General features: G+C 35.9%; 1 protein-coding gene across 1 annotated transcript in view; it reads right to left on the bottom strand.

The window, feature by feature from the left end:
- Positions 1-19,952, bottom strand: part of NOX4 (NADPH oxidase 4) — a 144,564-nt gene that overhangs the window by 101,016 nt on the left and 23,596 nt on the right. Inside the window, exons 3-5 of the mRNA XM_069470482.1 lie at positions 6,907-7,017; positions 5,215-5,299; positions 442-539 (exon numbers count right to left, since the gene is read on the bottom strand). Of these exons, the coding sequence (XP_069326583.1) occupies positions 442-539; positions 5,215-5,299; positions 6,907-7,017 (294 nt within the window). The remainder of the gene's footprint in view (positions 1-441; positions 540-5,214; positions 5,300-6,906; positions 7,018-19,952) is intronic.

Raw genomic sequence — 19,952 nt, 5'->3', positions numbered from 1 at the left:
TCTCACTAATATTTTTTAAGTCAAATAAATTGATTTATCAGGATTCACAAATAATCAATCTACTTTTCTGCCCTTTTCCTCAAGCACAGTACGTAAGTTATTAAAGTATTTTTACCCTGAAATGGCACTGTTGACACTCCCAGCTGGATGATAGGAATTAGACAAAAGCTGTTGGGAGTCAGAAGGTAGGCCTGAGTGGCAACCATCTGAACACGCAGAATATAAAATGTAGACACTCTGCAAACTCCCATTTTCAGCAGGAGAGACTATGAAATCGTAATTACCTATATTTTCTCCTGAAAAGGAATAAAACTCAACTTGACAACTGCATTTTAAAAGCTCTCAAAAGGAGCAGCAAGGTACAAATTTTCTGTGAAAATCACAAACCCTCATTAGTCATCACACAAGTGAAAGGAAAGTGGAAAGACAGAGACCACCCACCTCATCTCGGTATCTCGCTGCATTCAGTTCAATGAAATCCTCACTGTAATTCACTGAGAAGTTGAGGGCATTCACCAGATGGGCAGCCACGTGCACACCTACAGGATCACACCAGGCACAAGTCATTGGGATTTTCAGATATGCTCTACAGCCAGGAGTCAGGTCCTCTCTCTAAGTAAATGCACCATCAAATTGGCAGCTTATGTGAACAATGAAATATTAGTTGAAAATTGAAGTTTTAAAGACACACACACACAAAAACACTTGAGTATAGACAATTTACCAAATTTTCAAAGGCTGGAATGAAATATCCCTAGTAAGTTGGGTTAAGAAAAAAATACACACCCACCCACCCACGCACACATTTACATAAGTGTGTGTGTGTGTGTGTGTGTGTGTGTGATAATACGGGTACTTATTTATTTACTTAAGCAGCTCCTTGATATTTTAGGTAATCTATGTCTTTCACCTCTCCCATGGCTTCCAACTTGCTATAAATCTTGTATACTTCACTGCCCCACAACCTAACATATAGCCCTACGGAAAGGCTTCTAACCAGTTCAAATTTTTCACACTCCTCAAATTTTAAAAATAATGTCCTAATCCAATAGCAAACGTGTTGAGAATCACTTCATGGGACAAAAATCTAGGAAAACAATATTCACAGTAAAAAACAGTGCTCAACTGACTCAGAGCTCCTTAGAGATTTGAAGACAAACTCATTTTGGCACAGTGAGGGAAAAAGAAAATTATCTTGAGGAAGTTGGGGAAGGCAGGAGCAAGTGATCTGAGCACTGGCCCATTACACCCACCTCCTTTCCCAACCTTTCTTCATAGGCAGAATAAGGTGTGAGTGAAGTAGTAGTGTGCTACTTCACAGAAGATATACAGATGTCAGATAAGAACATGAGATAACTCGCAGGAAAACCTGTGATCTTGGCCATATTGCTTGACTTCCAGAGCCTCAGTTTACCTCTCTGTAAAATGATGGTGACAGAAATGAAAGACTTAATGAGATAAATGATTTGAAATTGCTTAGTAAACCATTACTGTTTACAACAATGTATGGGAAGTACAGTGATTCAAAAGAAGACATGGCTTGGAATCTAGAAAACTCTACAACCCCCTACAATCTAGAATATGAGATGGAGAGAGGAAAGTAGTTCAAAAGCCAATGAAAGTGGGAGAGGACTAGAATGCTAAATATCCTAAAAGTAATTTAAAAGACTTATAAGCTCCTTCAGGTAATCAAATTAAAGGTGGGGAAAAGGTTACATGAAAGGTAGACAGGTCCAAGACTTACTATAAAGTTAGAGGAATCAAGACAGTGTGGTATTAGTAAAAGAAAAGACAAATAGATCAATGGAACAGCAAAGAGATGTCAGAAATAGAGCTGCATAAATACAGTCAAACTGATCTTTGACAAAAAGCAAAATAATGGAGAAAAAATTATTTTTAACAAATAGTCTTGGAACAACATAACATTCATATACAAGAAAAAAATGAATCTCAATATAATTCACTTAAAATGGATTATAGACCTGAATGTAAAATTCAAAACTATAAAACTCCTAGAAGAAAACACAGCAAAAAGTCTAGATGATCTTGAGTTTGGCAATGACTTTTTAGGTACAACACCAAAAACATGACCCATGAAAGAAAGAACTCATACACTGGACTTCATTAAAATTAAAAAATATCTCCTCTGCTTTGCAAAAGACATTGTCAAGAGAATGAAAAGACAAGCTAGACTGGGAGAAAATATTTGCAAAAGATACATTTGTTAAAGGATTGCTATCCAGAATATACAAAGAACACTTAAAACTCAATAATAAGAAAACAAACAACCGAATTAAAAAATAGGCCAAAGACCTTAGCAGACACTTCACCAAAGAATACATATAGATGTCAGATAAGCATATGAAAAGATGCTCCACATCATATATCATCGGGGAAATGCAAATTAAAATGACAATAAAATAGCATTACATAACTATTAGAACGGCCAAAATCTAGAGCACTGACAACACAAAATGCTGGTGAAGATATGGAGCAACAGGAACTCTAATTCATTGGTGGTGGGAATGCAAAATGGTACAGCCACTTTGGAAGAGAGTTTGGTGGTTTCTTACAAAACAAAACATACTCTTATCATATGATCTGGCAATCATACTCCTTAGTATTTACTCAAAGGAGTGGAAAACTTATTCCCACACAAAAACATGCACATGAATATTTATAGCAGCTTTATTCATAATTGCCACAACATGGAAGCAACCAAGATGTCCTTCAGAAGGTGAATGGATAAATAAATTATGGTATATCCAGACAGCGGAATATTATTCAGCACTAAAAAGAAATGAGCTACTAAGCTGTAAAAAGACATGGAGGAATTTTAAATTCACATTACTAAGTGAAAAAAGTCACTTTTTTATTGTAAAAGCTACATACTGTATGATTTCAACTATAAGACATCCTGAAAAAGGCAGAACTATGGAGACAGTAAAAATTCAGGGGTTGTCAGGGGTTACCAGGGAGGGAGGGATGAATAGGTAGAGCACAGAGGATTGTTAGAGCAATGAAACTATTTCATATGATACTATAATGGCTAATATATATGTCATTACACATTTATCGAACCCATAGAATGTACAACATCAAGAGTGAACCCTAATGTAAAGTATGGACTTTAGGTGATAATGATGTGTCCATCAACGTAGGTTCATCAACTGTAAAAAAATTGTATCACTCCTGTGGGGTATGCTGATAATGGGAAAGGCTATGCATGTGTGAAGATGAGGAGTATACGGGAAATCTCTGTACCTTCCTCTCAATTTTGCTGTGAACCTAAATATGCTCTAAAAAAATAAAGTATTTAAAAAATGTATTTTTAAGAGAAAAAAATGGACAGGAAGCTATAAGTGGGTTAATTAACAAGCAAGGACAGGATTCCAAACAAGTCAAACAAAAGGTGTTTAGGTGTGACTCAACTATGGCACAGGTATCCAACATTATTTAAGCAAAACTGCTTGTGTTACATAGCTTCATCAATAACAAAATCCACAATAAAAAATCGCTTCATTTTAAATTAAAAGCTTTTATGTTAACTACATACTTCATGATTCCAAAATACAAAGGAATCCTTAGAAGATTGTTATTATTCTTGAATTCCCCTAAAAAAAAAATTGTAGATAACACCTATGAGGAATGCATCATTAAGGGATATATTCACCTTCTTTAAAGGGCCTTTTAGGTCAAAAGAATTCAGGGCTTCTAATTTTAGGCAGCAGAGAAGAAGCTACACCAAGTATTTTGCGTAGATTTTCTCATTTAATTCTCACAACAAAACAATGGGTAGATAGAATCATCTCTATTTTACAGATAAAAAAACAAAGGTAAAAAAGGTAACTCAGTCGCAGTCAGACCTCTAGTGAGTGGCAGAATGCAAACCCTCTGGAACACAAGCCCATTCACGGCAATACTATACATTCTTGGTCTCTTAGTTGTTTTCCAACTGAACCAGAATATTGGGACATGACTATTATTTAGAAAAAAATTGACTAATGAATATGCCAAAGTTTCCTGATCCTCTTCCATTTCTGACCTTTCACCCTCCTTACCCCTAATCTATCCCTAATACCACACCCTCAGTCCTGATGCTCACTAGAGTCCTAATCCCATCTCTGAGCCTCTCACCTCTGGGGATGGAGACTACCAACGGAAAGATGTTCAGAGATGAAACAGTGAAGATGTCTATTTCAACAATGCTTGGAAATTTTCATAAAGATGAAAGTTTAATGATTTCTTGGCAATAGCCATACTGAAATATTCCTGAGTCAAATGGCCATATATAAAAGTCCAGTCAAAATGACCTTGGTATCAAAACAGCTATGTCATATCAAATTATGGCCAGGTGAAAATGTCAGGTGCTATGCCACTAGGATAATTAACCCCTGAGATTGTAAATTATAATAAATAATTCTATCCTAAGAGCTTCATATTCATTTTCTTATTTTGGCCTTAAAACTATGAGATGGGTACTACTGTCAATCCATTTTACAGTTAAAAAAAACAACCAACTGAAGATCAGAGAGGTGACGTTACACAGTAAAGCAGAAGGGTAGCTGGAGACAGAGTCTATGCAATCTGTCTCCAGGGTCCATATACTTAACCACTATTTTTATTACATTCTGTTCCAAACATTTGAAAAGTATCATATACTTTTCAGGAAAAATGTATTTTAAAATGACTCTTAGTAACAGTCAGATTCTCACTTCATTCTTTAACTGAGAAAAGAGCAGGATATAATTCACAAATTTTGACATTTTTTCCTCTAACCAAGCATTAATATCAAAGAAACATTTATCAAATATAATTTTTGGAATAGAATCATATTTTTATGAATGAACATTTTACATTCTGTTTTTCATGCATTTAAACTCGTATCATAGCATTACTTTCAGAGCTTGAAAGCTTTCGGTGTGCTTCTTCCAATCTTTCTAAATGATATTACTTACTTTCAGGAAATAGTCATTATCAGCTTGAGGGCAAACTTTTGGATATAATAGTGCAAAAAACAATAAGACATACCCATTTTCTGTAGTCTTCCCAGACAAACCTTTTTAAACATATGGAAAAGAACACTAAGCTACTTAGTAAGAAAATCTCAAGTTGGTGACAGCAGATAATGTATAAGACAATAAAATTACACCTTTAATCATTCATAAAATGTGTATTTCTAACAATATATTTAACATTTTTTGGCTTTATCACCTGAGAAAATACAGATAGTAACACCACAGGTTATATGGAATGTTCTGCTTTTATCCAACAATCTTCTGGTTCTTCTGCTTGGAACCTAAATAAAAATGATTTAATATGTTAAAAATGATGCAACAAATAAGATATACATACACAGTTTTTCACTATCGGATTGTTCATAAGATTAAACTTTTAGAAATATGGCAGAAGCCTATTAATAAAAAATTGGTGTGATGAATTATGATATATCTAGTCAATGGAACACCCAAGTCATTAAAGAGAATGTGAGAAGGCTGTATTGTTGATATGGAAAGATGTGCAAGATATATTGTTAGTTGAAAAAAAGTTTCAAAACATAAACTCCTCTATGATCCTATACTGTTCGACATTAATGGCATTATATGTAACTGTCTGCAGGCATTTACCCCAAATTGTCATCACTGGTTACTCTTGCAGAGTAAGATTAGGGAAAATTTTGATCATTTTGCATATTTCTGGAATGTTTGAATTTTAAAATATATATTATTTCCTTTTGTAGTAAAAAAATACAATTATTTTTAAATGAAGCAATCTCGTCTATAGTTTTAAATGCCTGCATGCTCCTACAACAAAATAAAATGTCAAGCATCTTTAAATCACTGTTTCACACTGGGAACAAATCTTTAAAGATTATTAAATACTGGGAGACTTAAGGGAGAACTTTTCTTTGCCTGCCACTTATCTTCTCTTTCTTCACACCAAGCCAAGGGCCAGCTACAGGGATCAAAACCTAGCATTTTACAATGGTAGGCAACCTAGAGAAAGAGTTATTTTCACAAATTACCACATTAAAAGTAAAGTTTCCAAATAAAATTACATAAAAAAGTTGAGAAGTTTTACTAAAGTGAATCTGCACACATGAAATTCATAGAACATCAAAGTGACCTCAAGTTAACAACTCCTTTTAAAATATCAGTATCTATTCAGCACTGTATCTTAGTGGAAAATTAACATGCCTGCACACACACTCTCACACAAAAATAATCGAAGACCAAAAAAATTTTACTTGAGTTTTAACAGAACAACTAAGTGTTTTTCTGTTTTCTTATCTCCTTCATTTTACAACACTAAACCTCATTATTTAATCAAGGCATCTTTTTCAAGCCTATTTCATACAAAATGGGTATGTGTGTTAAGCAGAGATAAATTACCAACACCAGCAATCATTCCATGTATTTGCTCAAAGGCTACAAGGTTCTAGTTTGCTCACCTGGATTTAGCTAAATGAAAATATAGGATCTCAATGAGGCATGGTATAGTGGAAAGTTCTCAGAACTGGGATTGATCTTAGTTCTGCCATTCACTAGGCCCATGATCTTGGACAAGTTAACTGAAACTCTCTATACCTCAGGTTCCTCATGTGTAAAATGGAACCAACAATTCATGATTGCAGAATCATTGTGAGGATTCACAATTACATATGGTGAAGTGCTGAGCACAGTGCCTGAAACCACTGTTGTTAGTATTTCTATTATTCTCTGCCCTTATCTACTGTTGCAGAATAGCTCACTAATCATCTTGACAGGTGACATGGCCTTTGCCATCATCTTTGAAGAAATCATTCTAGCCAAAAGTCAGACCATGAAAACTAAGCAGAACTAATGTGTAACTGTTACACTTGATTTATATGCCAGAATCTATAAGTAGGATTTTTTTTTTTCTTACCTTCTGGGATCCTCGCAAGTAAGCCAGGAGTGTTCGACACATGGGGAAAAGGATAAGGCTGCAGTTGAGGTTAAGAACAGATGCAGAGGCTCTGCTTAGACACAATCCTAGCTGAACAAATAAGGCAGGTGTCAACACACAGTTAAGGACAAAAGAAACTACACACAACCCTGACCTGGACCTACAACACTGCAAGTCTCAACCTGTTTTTCCTTTTTGGTCAGATTCCTGACACATTTAGTTTCCTGTTGTAAAGGTGTTTTTCCTGGGGTAAACTAAACCTATTGATTTTTTCCCCCTTCTGATTTAATATACTGAGAAAGAAATGGGAGACTTGAATGGTAACAAGATCATTTTAGGAGTGTTTTGGGTTGTGTATTTAATAGCCATTCATTCTGGAACATAAGGACAGGATTATAATAAAATGGGATGGAAGGGAAAAAAAAAAAAAGAATCATGCAATTGCCAACCAGAGTTTTAAAAAACCTTCCCCTTTCTCTCACTAAAACCTCCCTAAGAAAAACTGGTTTCTTTCTGCTCTGCACTGCCACACAACTAAATACTCCCTTTCTGCTAGTGTTACAGTCACCTGAGAACATTCTTCCAGCGCAAGGTCAATTTCTTATTCTGTGCCCATCCCACTGTTGTGGGTGTGAAGAGCCCTAGAACATATCAGTGTATTCTGCACCTCCACACTTAAGAGGTGTTGGATCTTTTGTTCACTGATAAGGTCACGGAGTTTTAAACAAAGCTTTTTCATTTGTGTTCTCTTTCTCTGGAACACTCTCAGTCTCCACACAACCCACCCCCATACACGCCACAGCCTCCAAGCTCTTCACATCACCAACTCTATTCATCTTTCAGGTCTCATCATGAGCACTTACTCCAGAGTTCTCTGACCCGAAACTAGGGGAGATCTCACTGGTATAAATGTTCTCATTGCTTTCTGCACTTCCCTCATTATGTCTTCTAACACTTCTTCCAATCTTCTTTTTAAGTTTCATTTTAATTGAAGAATAATTGTATATGTTTATAGAGTATAATATACTGTTTTTTTTTTTTTTTTTTTTTTGAGACAAAGTCTCACTCTGTTGCCCCGGCTAGAGTGAGTGCCGTGGCGTTAGCCTAGCTCACAGCAACCTCAAACTCCTGAGCTCAAGCGATCCTCCTGTCTCAGCCTCCCGAGTAGCTGGGACTACAGGCATGTGCCACCATGCCCGGCTAATTTTTTCTATATATATTTTTAGCTGTCCATATAATTTCTTTCTATTTTTAGTAGAGATGGGGTCTCGCTCTTGCTCAGGCTGGTCTCGAACTCCTGAGCTCAAACGATCCGCCCACCTCGGCCTCCCAGAGTGCTAGGATTACAGGCGTGAGCCACCGCGCCCGGCCATAATATACTGTTTTGATATACACATATCCTATGCATTGTGGAATGATCGAATCAGGCTAATTAATACTCATCACCCAAAAATCATTTCTCTGTGGAAAGAACATTTAAAATCTACTCTTTTAGCCATTTTGAAATATACATTATTATTAATAAATAACTACAGTCACCATTTTGTGCAATAGATAAACAAACATAACTGGCTTATTTCACTTAGCATAACATTGTCTAGGATCATCCACGTTGTTGCAAACTACCAATCTCAAATAAGATGGTACCTTGGAAAACTGACGTTCACATATTTGAGTATGTCTTGGAAGAAAGAGATATCTGGCTTGTTTGAACACTATTTTCATATGGTGATAGCTAATTTAAAACATTGTCTTCATATTAAAACAAATGAAGAATATCACAGAATATAATGCAAAGATGTTAAAAAACACACATCTCTTATTATGGCCATGCACAGTTCAGAGCACTTTACATTTACTAACATACTTAAACCTCTTTTGACAACTGTGGGAATTAATATTATTAATATTATCATCCTTCTTATATAAAGAGAGAATATTGAGTCATAGTAAATTTAAGAATTTACTCAACATAAAACAACCAAAAAGTTGTGGAGTCAGAATTTAAACCTAGACATTCTGGCTCAAGCATCTATGTTATTAACCACTACTTTATACTGCCTCTTCAAAGTGGCTTTAAAAAAAGAAAAAGCCCAGAGGGCATATAGAAGGCAATAAATATTTTGTTAAATGACTTGATGAATGAACATTTGAGGTGGGCAGTTTTAGACAACCATCCTAGATAAGACTTCCCTCCTAATACCCCTCTCAACCCCCAATAAGGTTATCACTTTTGTTCTTTGATCATTAAACCTGAGGTATAAATAATTAGTAAGTGCTAGAGAAGGTCACAGCTATATAGTCATTAAGGATTGCCTACCCAGTGTAGCTGGGATGGGATTCCCAGCACATTTATTTTCTGCTACTTCCATTTAGTATGTGACATGTTACCTTGAACTTTTTATGTTTTGTCCTGTTTCTCTAAGTAAATGGTAAACCCCTCAAAAGCAGAGTAGTTCTAAAACGCTTTAATATCAACTTACATTTTTATTTCAATTCTCACTTCATCAATTGCTTTTGAATATATATTTTTATGTAATCCTCAGACCAACTTTGTTAGATAGGCTGAATAGATATTATTATTGCCACTTCAGAGATGAAAAGCTATTACAAAATAATAATTAGATCCATTATCAGAAATTTTGAATTCAATGGCTTAGGGTAGTACCTGGATACCAACATTTCTGAAAGTTTCCCAAATGATTCTAGCATGCAACCTGGTTGAGAACCAATATCTTACACTATTCAGCTAAACTGTGCTGTTTATAAGTTATCAAACAATAATGATTAAATTATAATAAGTAAATGCAATTGCATATTTCCAAACTTACTGGCCAAATTTATATTTGAAAATTAGTCAACAAAAACAAATTAAAAAACCAAAAGCAAATATTCTAAATAGGCATGAATGAAAAACAAATCAAAAATAAGAACTCATCTGTGGAAAGTTGACATAGTAAGGTACAATGAATAGAGCATTTACCATTTCCTTATCATCTAATACAGAACATGCATTAGGCTAAGTGCCTCTAATGAATCACAGAAAATCCTTTCAAAAACCTTACAAGGTAAAACCTATTATACCCATTTTACAGATGAGTTGTATATGGATCTGAGAAGCTGAATACCTTGCCAAAGGTCACACAAAGTAGGAGAGATATTCTGTACCCTAAACTATATGACTCTTTTTATCTCGGGGTTAAAACCAAGGCAAAACAATTGACACTGAAGAATGTGGAAAGAATATTAAATTGAAAGGTAAGGAAAGCCTGCTCCAATAGCTTCCAGGGGCCACATACATTATGGCTTACTTGCCAGTAGAGAATGTTAGGTACACCAGGCTCTTGGGTTTCATCTCCCACCAGGCCTGATTGCTTTACTTTATTCCTTGATTATGAGCTACTTCTATGTCTCCAGCAAGCACCATTTCTTCTTCAGTTGGTATATTCTTAAATGTGTTTGTCTGATTAGACATCAAACTTCTCTGAGCTTCTTATGCATTGCCTTGATTCTCAGATATTCCCACAAGGCTAGTCACTAGAGAGGCAGAAATCCCAAAGGTACCTCATTTCTCCTTGTATCTGCTTCTCAATTTTTGGATCTGGCTTATTCATTTCTACTCTTTCTTCACAGCCAAGGGAAAAGTTTCTCAAAGGCAGGGTCCTGATCTTCACAGATTTGTATCCTCCACCCTAACACAATGGCAGTATTCAGTAAATGTTTATTGAATTGAACTGAACCTTTAAACATTTGTACATGTTTTGATAGGCATTGATTTGGTTCAACTCTAAACTTGTTTCAAATATCTTCAGTCTTCATGCTCATTTTATTCATGAAGCTTTTATATCCACCAATAATTTTAAAATGGTCAACTCACAGTATCATGGGAAAGCATTATGAAGTGGTCTCTGAAAGTCCCCACTATGATCAAGAAGATTAAGTCTCTCTACCCACATGAAATACAGTATTACAGATGTGGATAAAGTGAAAAAAGTACATCTTTTACAAAAAGCAGATGCTTCAAAAAAAATCCTAATTCCATAATTCTTATTCCCAGAATTTGTATGCAAATCTATCCAGCAAAATGGCACTCAATAAATCTTAAGTGAATAAATGAATGAATGAATAAAAATAAACAATAAATTTAAAAATTCAGAATATAGTTTGATACATAAACACATTAAGTGTTTATATTAATAGATTTTGTAAAGACTGAATCTTATGCTAGAAAGAAAATATTTCAATCCAATATAAAGATCATGGGGCAAGAGAAAGTGAAATGAAGGGAAGTTTCTCATCAGAGAACATTTCATAAGTCACAGGCCTTAAAGTCAAATTGAACAGAGCTAAAATCCTTCTATTATCTCTTTCAAGCTATGTAAAAATTATTTGAATTTTCTGATCTTTGCTTTACTCATCTACAAAAAAAGAAAATAATACCATCTTCTGAGGAAATTCAACCATAACTACTTGTATAATAAAATGCCCCCAAGAAGGTTTCTATTGAATGAATGCTATCCTTAGTAAGTTCTGTTCTATTCTACTACTTTTGAGAAAGAAAAAAAAAGAAAACAAGAAAGAAGAGAAAGAGAATGAGAGAGAAAGGGAGAGAGAGGAAGGAGGAGAAAAAAGGAGGAAGGAAAGAAGTAGCAAAAAAATCTACAAGAAATTAAAAAATGATAAAGGAAAGAAGAAAAGATAAAAAAAAAGAAGCAGAGAAGAGAAAGGAAGGGGAGGGGAGGAAAGAAATCAAAAGAAAAAAATTTTCTAGAAATTCAAGTTTTATGTTCTACATTTCTTAATCTTTGTCCTTCACTCTTTCCCAGAAAATGAAAAAAAGAAAAGAAAAACAAATGAGAGAGAACAAGGAGAAATAAAGAAGATAACTACTCCATCCTTACCCATTCTCCATCTTTCATCCCAACTCTCTCAATGAAAAAACAACAGTTTTCTATTCATTCATGCTTCTTTAATTAGACTGAACCACTATTAAGTTAGTATACTCATAGTGTGATTATTTTGAAAGATCAAAGAAATGAGTATGGTAGGCAGAAAGCCCACACACAAATGTCCAAGCCTTAATTTCTGGAACCTGTGAGTATGTTGCATTATTTATTAATAGGGCCTTTGTAGATGTGATTAAGATTATGGAACTTAAAACAAGGATGGTATCCTGAATTACCCAAGTGGGTTCAATCTAATCACATGAGCATTTAAAAGCAGAGAACTTTCTCCTGCTGGAGGGAAGAGAAATTGGGCAGCAAGAGATGTCAGAGAGATCCAAGCATGAGAAGGATTCATTTGCTGACTCTGACAGGTAGGGGCCCATGTGTCAGTACTGATGAGAGGTGTCTGGAGTTAAGGGTGGCCCCAGTCAACAGCCAGCAAGAAAATGAAAATCTCAGTCCTACATTTGCAAGGAAGTGTCCTCTGCCAACAACCCAAGTAATCTTAGATGCTGCTTCTTCCCAGAGCCCACTAATGAAAGCCTAGCTGGTGTACAGCTTGATTTCAACCTAGTGAAATTCAGAGTAAAGAAATCAGCTAGTTTTTAAAAGATGGTGGACTAGAAGCAGCCTGCAAGCATGCTGCTTTCAAGGAAAGAAGTATAGATTGCAGGCAGATGCCTACCTACAGATAGCTCTTCTTGGAAGGCACACAGTGAAATCACAGAGAAGCAACGCGGGACACTCAGTGTAAAAAAGAAGGTGATGGTGATACATTTGACAAGACCAGAGGAGGCCTCTACACATGGGGAAGAACAGGAGGATAGGGCCCTGGGGCACCCCGCAGGCACTGTGGAGAGTTGTGAGACAGCCCTCTCCCACCGCCACAGGCCTCTGTCTGGACGGACTGAGTCTGTGTGGAGTCATTGCATTGGACAACAGGTGCGGTAGCAATCAGACAACAGCCAATCCCAGGTTTCTGCAGCTGCAGCCATCCTGTGTTCTCAGGTGCACGGTGCCAGGTCAGCACAAGACTCAGCTCTGCGGTGGTGGCCTTCACATCACCCCCACCCTGCTGGGGAGGAAGCAGGCTAAGCAGAGGCTCCCCTAAGCCATACCCTGTGACTGGAAGCCAAGTGCCCATCCCCTACAGCGCAGTGGGGTCTGAGCACGGAAGTTGACTGGTCCCCTGCAAGCTCCAACCCGGGAGGCTATGGCTGACTGCTTCAGCAAGTCCTGGGGGTGCGGGAAGAACTCCACGGTCCCTGGGCCACTGGAATCGACCTCCACATGCGTAACCTGGCATCCACGAGGTACCCAAACCTTCGGAACAGACTGCTGCCTGCTTGGCTCTGACTCTGCCCTCCAGGTTGGATCAGCCTGAGGCCCACAGGGCCTCGTTTCTGGCTCCTCTCCAATCCCAGCTCTGAGGCTCTCATGCTGGAGGCTGAGGCTCCATCCCTGTGGCTCGAGCTTCCACCAAGCCTGGGACACTGCCCCTGAGATTCCTTGCACCTGAACCCCAAGACTCCACCCCTAAGCCTCCACCACTGCTGCAGGGTGGCGGAACTGCTCCAAGGTCCAACGCCCCACCAGGGACCCCCCAGCCTCAAGCCACCATTACACTAGGACCTAGTTCAAGCAAACGCAGACAGCCCAGGAACACATGACCACTGCCTACAAAGCCTCACCCAGCTGCCATGTCACCTATACGGGGATACCCTGGGCAGAGCAATCCCCACAATGCCAGCCTCCATGGAGGGAGTCTTGCCCAGCTCACAACCTGAACTGCCTACGACTATCTGGTGAACAACTCAACACCCAGCACAAAGATCAGCCAGCACAGGCTTGAACAGTGGCGATCACAGGTGAACAGGACAAATCAGAACAGCTACATTACAGGCTTCTAGTACACATAACCCTCCCCTGCCACATCACCATTCTAGAGTAGGGGGAAAAAGCGCCATATAGGGAACTCCCCTTCTTCTAATTAAGCAGGAGAGTTCGCAGCAAAGAATAGGTGCCCTGCAAACCTGTTGAGAAAAGAGGTTTCGGAGGAGAAGAAACCAGCAAAAGAACCCTGGCAACATGAAAAAAATAAAACAGTTCAACACCCCCAAGGATCAAAATGGAGCTACAGCAGTGAACTCTAAACACAAAGAAATTGCCAAAATGACAAAAATGGAATTCAGAATATAGGTGGCAAATAAGATGAATGGAATTGAGGAGAAAGTTGAAAACCAGTGAAAAGAAGCCAAAAAAATATTTCAGGAAATTAATAAAAAAGTCAGTAAAGGGCTAGATGATATGATCTTGTATCTAGAAAACCCCAAAGACTCCACCAAGAAACTCCTGGAATTGACAAATAAATTCAGCAAAGTCTCAGGTTATAAAATCAATGTACACAAATCAGTAGCGTTTCTGTATATCAATAACAATCAAACTGAGAGTTAAATCAAGACTCAATACCATTCACAAGAGTTACAAAGAAAATAAAATACCTAGGAATATATTTAACTAAGGAGGTGAACGATCTCTACAAGGAGAACTACAAAACACTGAGGAAAAAATCGCAGATGACACAAACAAATGGAAAAACATATCATGCTCAGGGATTGGTAAAACAGACATTGTTAAATGTACATAATACCCAAAGTGATTTATAGAGTCAATGCAATCCTCATCAAAATACCAATGGCATATTTCACAAACCTAGAAAAAATAATCCTATGCTTCATTTGGAACCAGAAAAGAGCCTGAATATCTAAAGCAATCCTAAGCAAAAAGAACAAAGCTGGAGGCATCACATTACCAGACTTCAAACTATACCACAAGGCTACAGTAACTAAAACAGCATGGTACTGGTACAAAAACAGAGACATAGAATAATGGAACAGAATAGAGAACCCAGATATAAAACCATCTACTTATAGCCAACTGATCTTTGACAAAGCAGACAACAATATACACTGAGAAAAAGAAGCCCTATTCAATAAATGGTGCTGGGAAAATTGGAAAGCCACATGCAGAAGAATGAAACAGGACCCCTACCTCTCACCATTCATGAATATTAATTCAAGATGGATAAAAGATTTAAATGTAAGGCATGAAATCATAAGAATTCTAGAAGAAAATGTACAAAAATTCTTCTAGATACTGGCCCAGGCAAAGAATTTATGACTAAGACCCCAATGGCAATTACAGCAACAACAAAAATAAATAATGGGACTTGATTAAATTAAAGAACTTCTGTACAGCTAAGAAAATAATCAACAGAACAAAGAGACAACGTATAGAATCAGAAAATATTCACAATCTACACATCTGATAAAGAGTTAATATTCAGAATCTACAAAGAGCTCAAACAAATCAGCAAGAAAAAAACAAACAACCCCATTAAAAAGTGGGCAAAAGACATGAACAGAGCTTTTCAAAAGAAAATAGACAAATGGCCAACGTACATATGAAAAAATGCTCAACATCACTAATCATCAGGGAAATGCAAATTAAAATCACAATGCAGTATTACCTTACTCCTGTTAGAATGGCTTTTATTAAAAAGTCCAAAAACAATAGACGATGGCACAGATGCACAAAAAAAGGAATGCTGTGGGTGGGACTACAAATTAGTACAACCCCTCTGGAAAACAATATGGAGATTTCTCAAAGAACTAAAAGTAGACCCACCATTCAATCCAGCAATCCCACTACTGGGTATCTACCCAAAGGAAAAGAAGCTGTTTTATCAAAAAGACACCTTCACTTGAACGTTTATTGCAGCACAATTCACAATTGCAAAGATCTGGAATCAACCCAAGTGCCCATGAATTCATGAGTGGATTAACAAAATGTGGTGTATGTATACCATGGAGTGCTACTCAGCCACAGAAAAGGATGAATTAATGCCTTTTACAGCAATTTGAAAGGAACTGGAGATGGTTATCCTAAACGAAATATCTCAAGAATGGAAAAACAAACACCACGTGTACTCTCTAATAAATTGGAACTAACTGATGGGCACACAAGTACACAAAGGAAAGTAAAAGCCATTGGAAATCAAGTGGTGGGGGGAGGAGGAGGGAGGGAGAAACCCACCTAACAGGTACAATGAACACTATTTGGGTAATGGGGACACTTATAGCCCTGACTCAAGCCGTGTAACAAGAACATTTCTACCCCCTTAATATTTTGAAATTAAAAAAAAGGGGGGGCAATTGGTGGGGGGAACGAAATTAGCTGAGCCCCTAGACTTCTGACCTACAAAATTGTGAGATAATAGATTTGTGTAGTTTTAAGCCACTATATTTGTGGTAATGTGTCAAAGCAGCAATAGAAAACTAATACACTGAAATGGAGCTCAACTTTCATCAAGGAATTATTAGAAATTTCAGCTCTCACAATCAAAGACTCATGCCATAAAGACAGTATGGAACATATACTTTCATTCTAAGTCACTGTAGCACATTGGAGTCAGACAGGTCTTTTTTATGAGATGTCTAACCATATCATTTATTAGCTATATGACCATAGCCTAGTTATAAAACTTATCTAAATAATGGGACATAAAATTATTACCAATATACTTCAAACTATATGTGTCATACAGATCATTTTCTGCAACAGTGCATATAAAAAAAATTTAAAAGTCATGACTTCAGTAATTTTAAAACTAGCAATTTTGAGACTTATGAATTAATATTATTAAAAAGGAAAATCTAAATATTACTGAGCCAAGATTTTTATCTAAAAGAGAATAAAACCACTAAGAGTCACCCAAACAAAATAGAAGAAGATAAGGATAAGAGCACAGAAAATCCAAACACCTTATAAACAAATTAATATAAATCCCAGGAGGGTATACTGCAGTGGCAGGATATATAGTCAATATAAAAAAGCTAACTGTATTGCTATATAACACAACAAATTTTTTAAAAATAAAATTTAAAAGATTTTGTTATATACAAGCAATAAAAATTATAAATTATCTAGTAATAAATCTAACAAAAGAAGTATAAAGCTTGTATATAAAACAAAGAACTAAAGAAACCTAAGAGAAGGCTTAGGAAGAGGTATGATATATCATATTTTATACAAAAGATTAAATATTGTGAAGATATCAATCTCTCAAAATTGATTTATAAGCTCAGTGCATCTCCAATCAAAACCCCAATAGGTTTTTTCATAAAATTTGGCAAGCTGACTTAAAAATGTAGGCAAAAAACAAACTTAAACACTAAAAGAGAAAGAGAAGGAATTTGCCCTCCACATAACAAGACTTATTATAAAGTTACAGTAATTTAGAATGTGCATAGTAGATAAACTGACCAACAGAACAAAACAGAGACCCCAAAACAGAACTACATATACATTGAATTACGATAGGTAACAGAAATGGAATGGCAGATTACTAGAGAAAGAAGTGTCTATTTATGAAGGGAAAAATCGGTTATACATATGGGAAAAAATCAGATTACATTTCTATTTCAAACCACCCAAAAACATTAGTTCCTGAATGGTTAAGGACTTAAATATCAAAAACAAAATTCAAAACTTTTAATAGAATATATATGTGAATCTTTTACACATTAGCATAGGTGAGGATTTTGAAGACACAAAAAGCTCAAAATCAACCAAAACAAGCAATATGTTAAATATATATATGAGATAAAACTATTTATTTCAGTGCCAGAAGAATAAGGAACCCAAAATTCAAAATAGTGGTAATTCTTGCAGGATTGGGGAGAAAAGACAAGTAAAAGATAAGGGAGGAGCAAATATATAGATGTAAATTGTTCATAATGTTCTAATTCTAGGTGCATCCATGGATATTCATTATATAATAATTAGTTTATATAAATAAATAAATGAGTCATGCCTAAATCAATAAACTAGCTTAGGAATTATGGACTATTAATAATTACATTCTGTCCATTTAAAATAAAAAAAAGAAGAAATTATGTATGTAAAGTGATTAATTCAATGCTTGCCATATGGCAAGAATTCAATAAATGCTAGTTATCAATAATAATAGAAACATCATTTTCTGGGTCACCACTGAATTCTACACCCCAGATCAGCTGTGCTTCATACAAGGTAATCATAACCACATTATACAGCATATTTTTTAAAGAATGAGTCCCCTTTGGTATTGATGCAATACTTTTGGCAACTAATTTTTTAAGTCATACTCTTGCTAGATTGTCATCTGCTATTGTCTTATACTATCCACATTCTTTATATAAATAGTATATTACAAGAAAACAAGAGATGGGGTCATGTCTATATATTTGTCCTGAAGCAAGCACAAAACAACTCTATTTTAAGGGTATTAACTAAGAAATACACGAAAGGCAGATGCTTTTCTTATTTTGAATTTGTTCATGTCCCTGAGATTTCCAACTTAACTCTTGGCAAAATATCAACTCTGTTATGCAGTGTTTACTGTGAGCATATGAAATATTGGACCTAATAGGGAGACAGGATAATAAGTAGTGTTTGTCAAGAAAGCAATAATTTTCATTGACTGATATAAAAAGTAATTAATATGTCTAGTTAGGCTACTTCTACATCATGAGTTAGAACACCTTAAGGATACACTTCAATGAATATATCAGTAAGTGGACAAATAGATATAATCCTCTCTGGACTATCTAAAAAAAAAACATTAAATATAATTTTCTCACCTCAGTCAACGAAGTTATTATCATTTGAGAATGATGGTTTTTTGCTGTTTATCTAGGCCTCCACAGGAATAGAATAATTGTTATCTCCTTTAATCTTGTATTTGCATATGATAAAAAAAATTTAGCTCAAGGGATTGTAGATAACAATTTTATCAATTTTTATGTACCAGGACAATGGTTCATTTAAAATATATCAGCTAAAATCTATCACAGAAGTTCAGGACTTAAGAAATACAAATAAATTAACCATATTTCCTTTGAGGTTTAATGCTTTATACATCTTCATTTTTTAACCATTTATTGCATGTCTGGAAGTGTTTTGATTTCGTGTTTACATTAAATCACACAGTAATTTAATTCAAAGTGGCTCTAAGTGTCCCCTTGGGATAGACAGAGTTTATTTTGGCATTCCACTCCTTCCTTACAATGCTGCAAAATCCAACTGGAAATTTTACCAAGTACTTACTTCCTCATATATGTTTGCTCTTGAATATATTTAGCTCTTTTTTAATCAATTATTATTTTAAAATATTAGAATATTAAATTAACAAGTGTTTCTGTTACATGGATAGGTTTTACAATGCTTGAATTGGGGCCATTTGTGTTCCCATCACCCTCATAGTGTTCAATGTACCTGTTAGGTAGGAACCCTTCCCCTCTTCTTTAAACTAAGAAGAAAAATTCTTTTCAATAGGTTAATCAGAGTACAAAATTTCCTCATTCAGAAGCAGTGGAGAGAGTAAGGAAAATGGAGATGAATCCATTTTCAAGTGGCACAGTTATAAGAAGTGATTTTATGTAGTTACTGTAATACATGGGTAATATTCTAATAGCTAAGCATATTTGTTTTATTTAATCATTATTAATCCATGAGCTTCATAAGCATCAACTACTTCAAATGTTTACTATAAAGAAATGACTGCCCTAAGTTATGTGTATGGGCCACTCTATGTGAATGATTTGTTTTACCCTTAATGCCTACTCTAAAGTTTTTTAATTTCATCGGGTTAGTTGTCACTAGATGGCAGTGTTATTTTCACATTTCAAGTCTCACCTGACAAGGTCTCTAAAATACACCTGAGGATTCCATATGTATTTTTTAAAACTATAAATACATTTTAAATGAGGAGGTATACATAAAACATAGCTTAGTCCTTCTTGTGAACTGAATGTTGTTTCTCTTGAAAATTCATTTATTGATTCCTAATCCCCATTGTGATGGTATTTGAAGGTGGAGCCTTTGCTACAAAATTAGGTCTAAACCTACACCAGAATGAGGTCGTGAGGATGAATTCCCCATGATAAGGATTAGCGAGTGCCCTTATAAGAAGAGAAAGAGACCACAGTATTCTCCCTCTTTCTCCCCATCATGCTGGATACAGCAAGGCAGCTGTCT

Source organism: Eulemur rufifrons, chromosome 6 (assembly GCF_041146395.1).
Source record: "Eulemur rufifrons isolate Redbay chromosome 6, OSU_ERuf_1, whole genome shotgun sequence".
NCBI classification, from domain to species: domain Eukaryota; kingdom Metazoa; phylum Chordata; class Mammalia; order Primates; family Lemuridae; genus Eulemur; species Eulemur rufifrons.
This window is presented reverse-complemented; position numbering and strand designations above follow the sequence as displayed.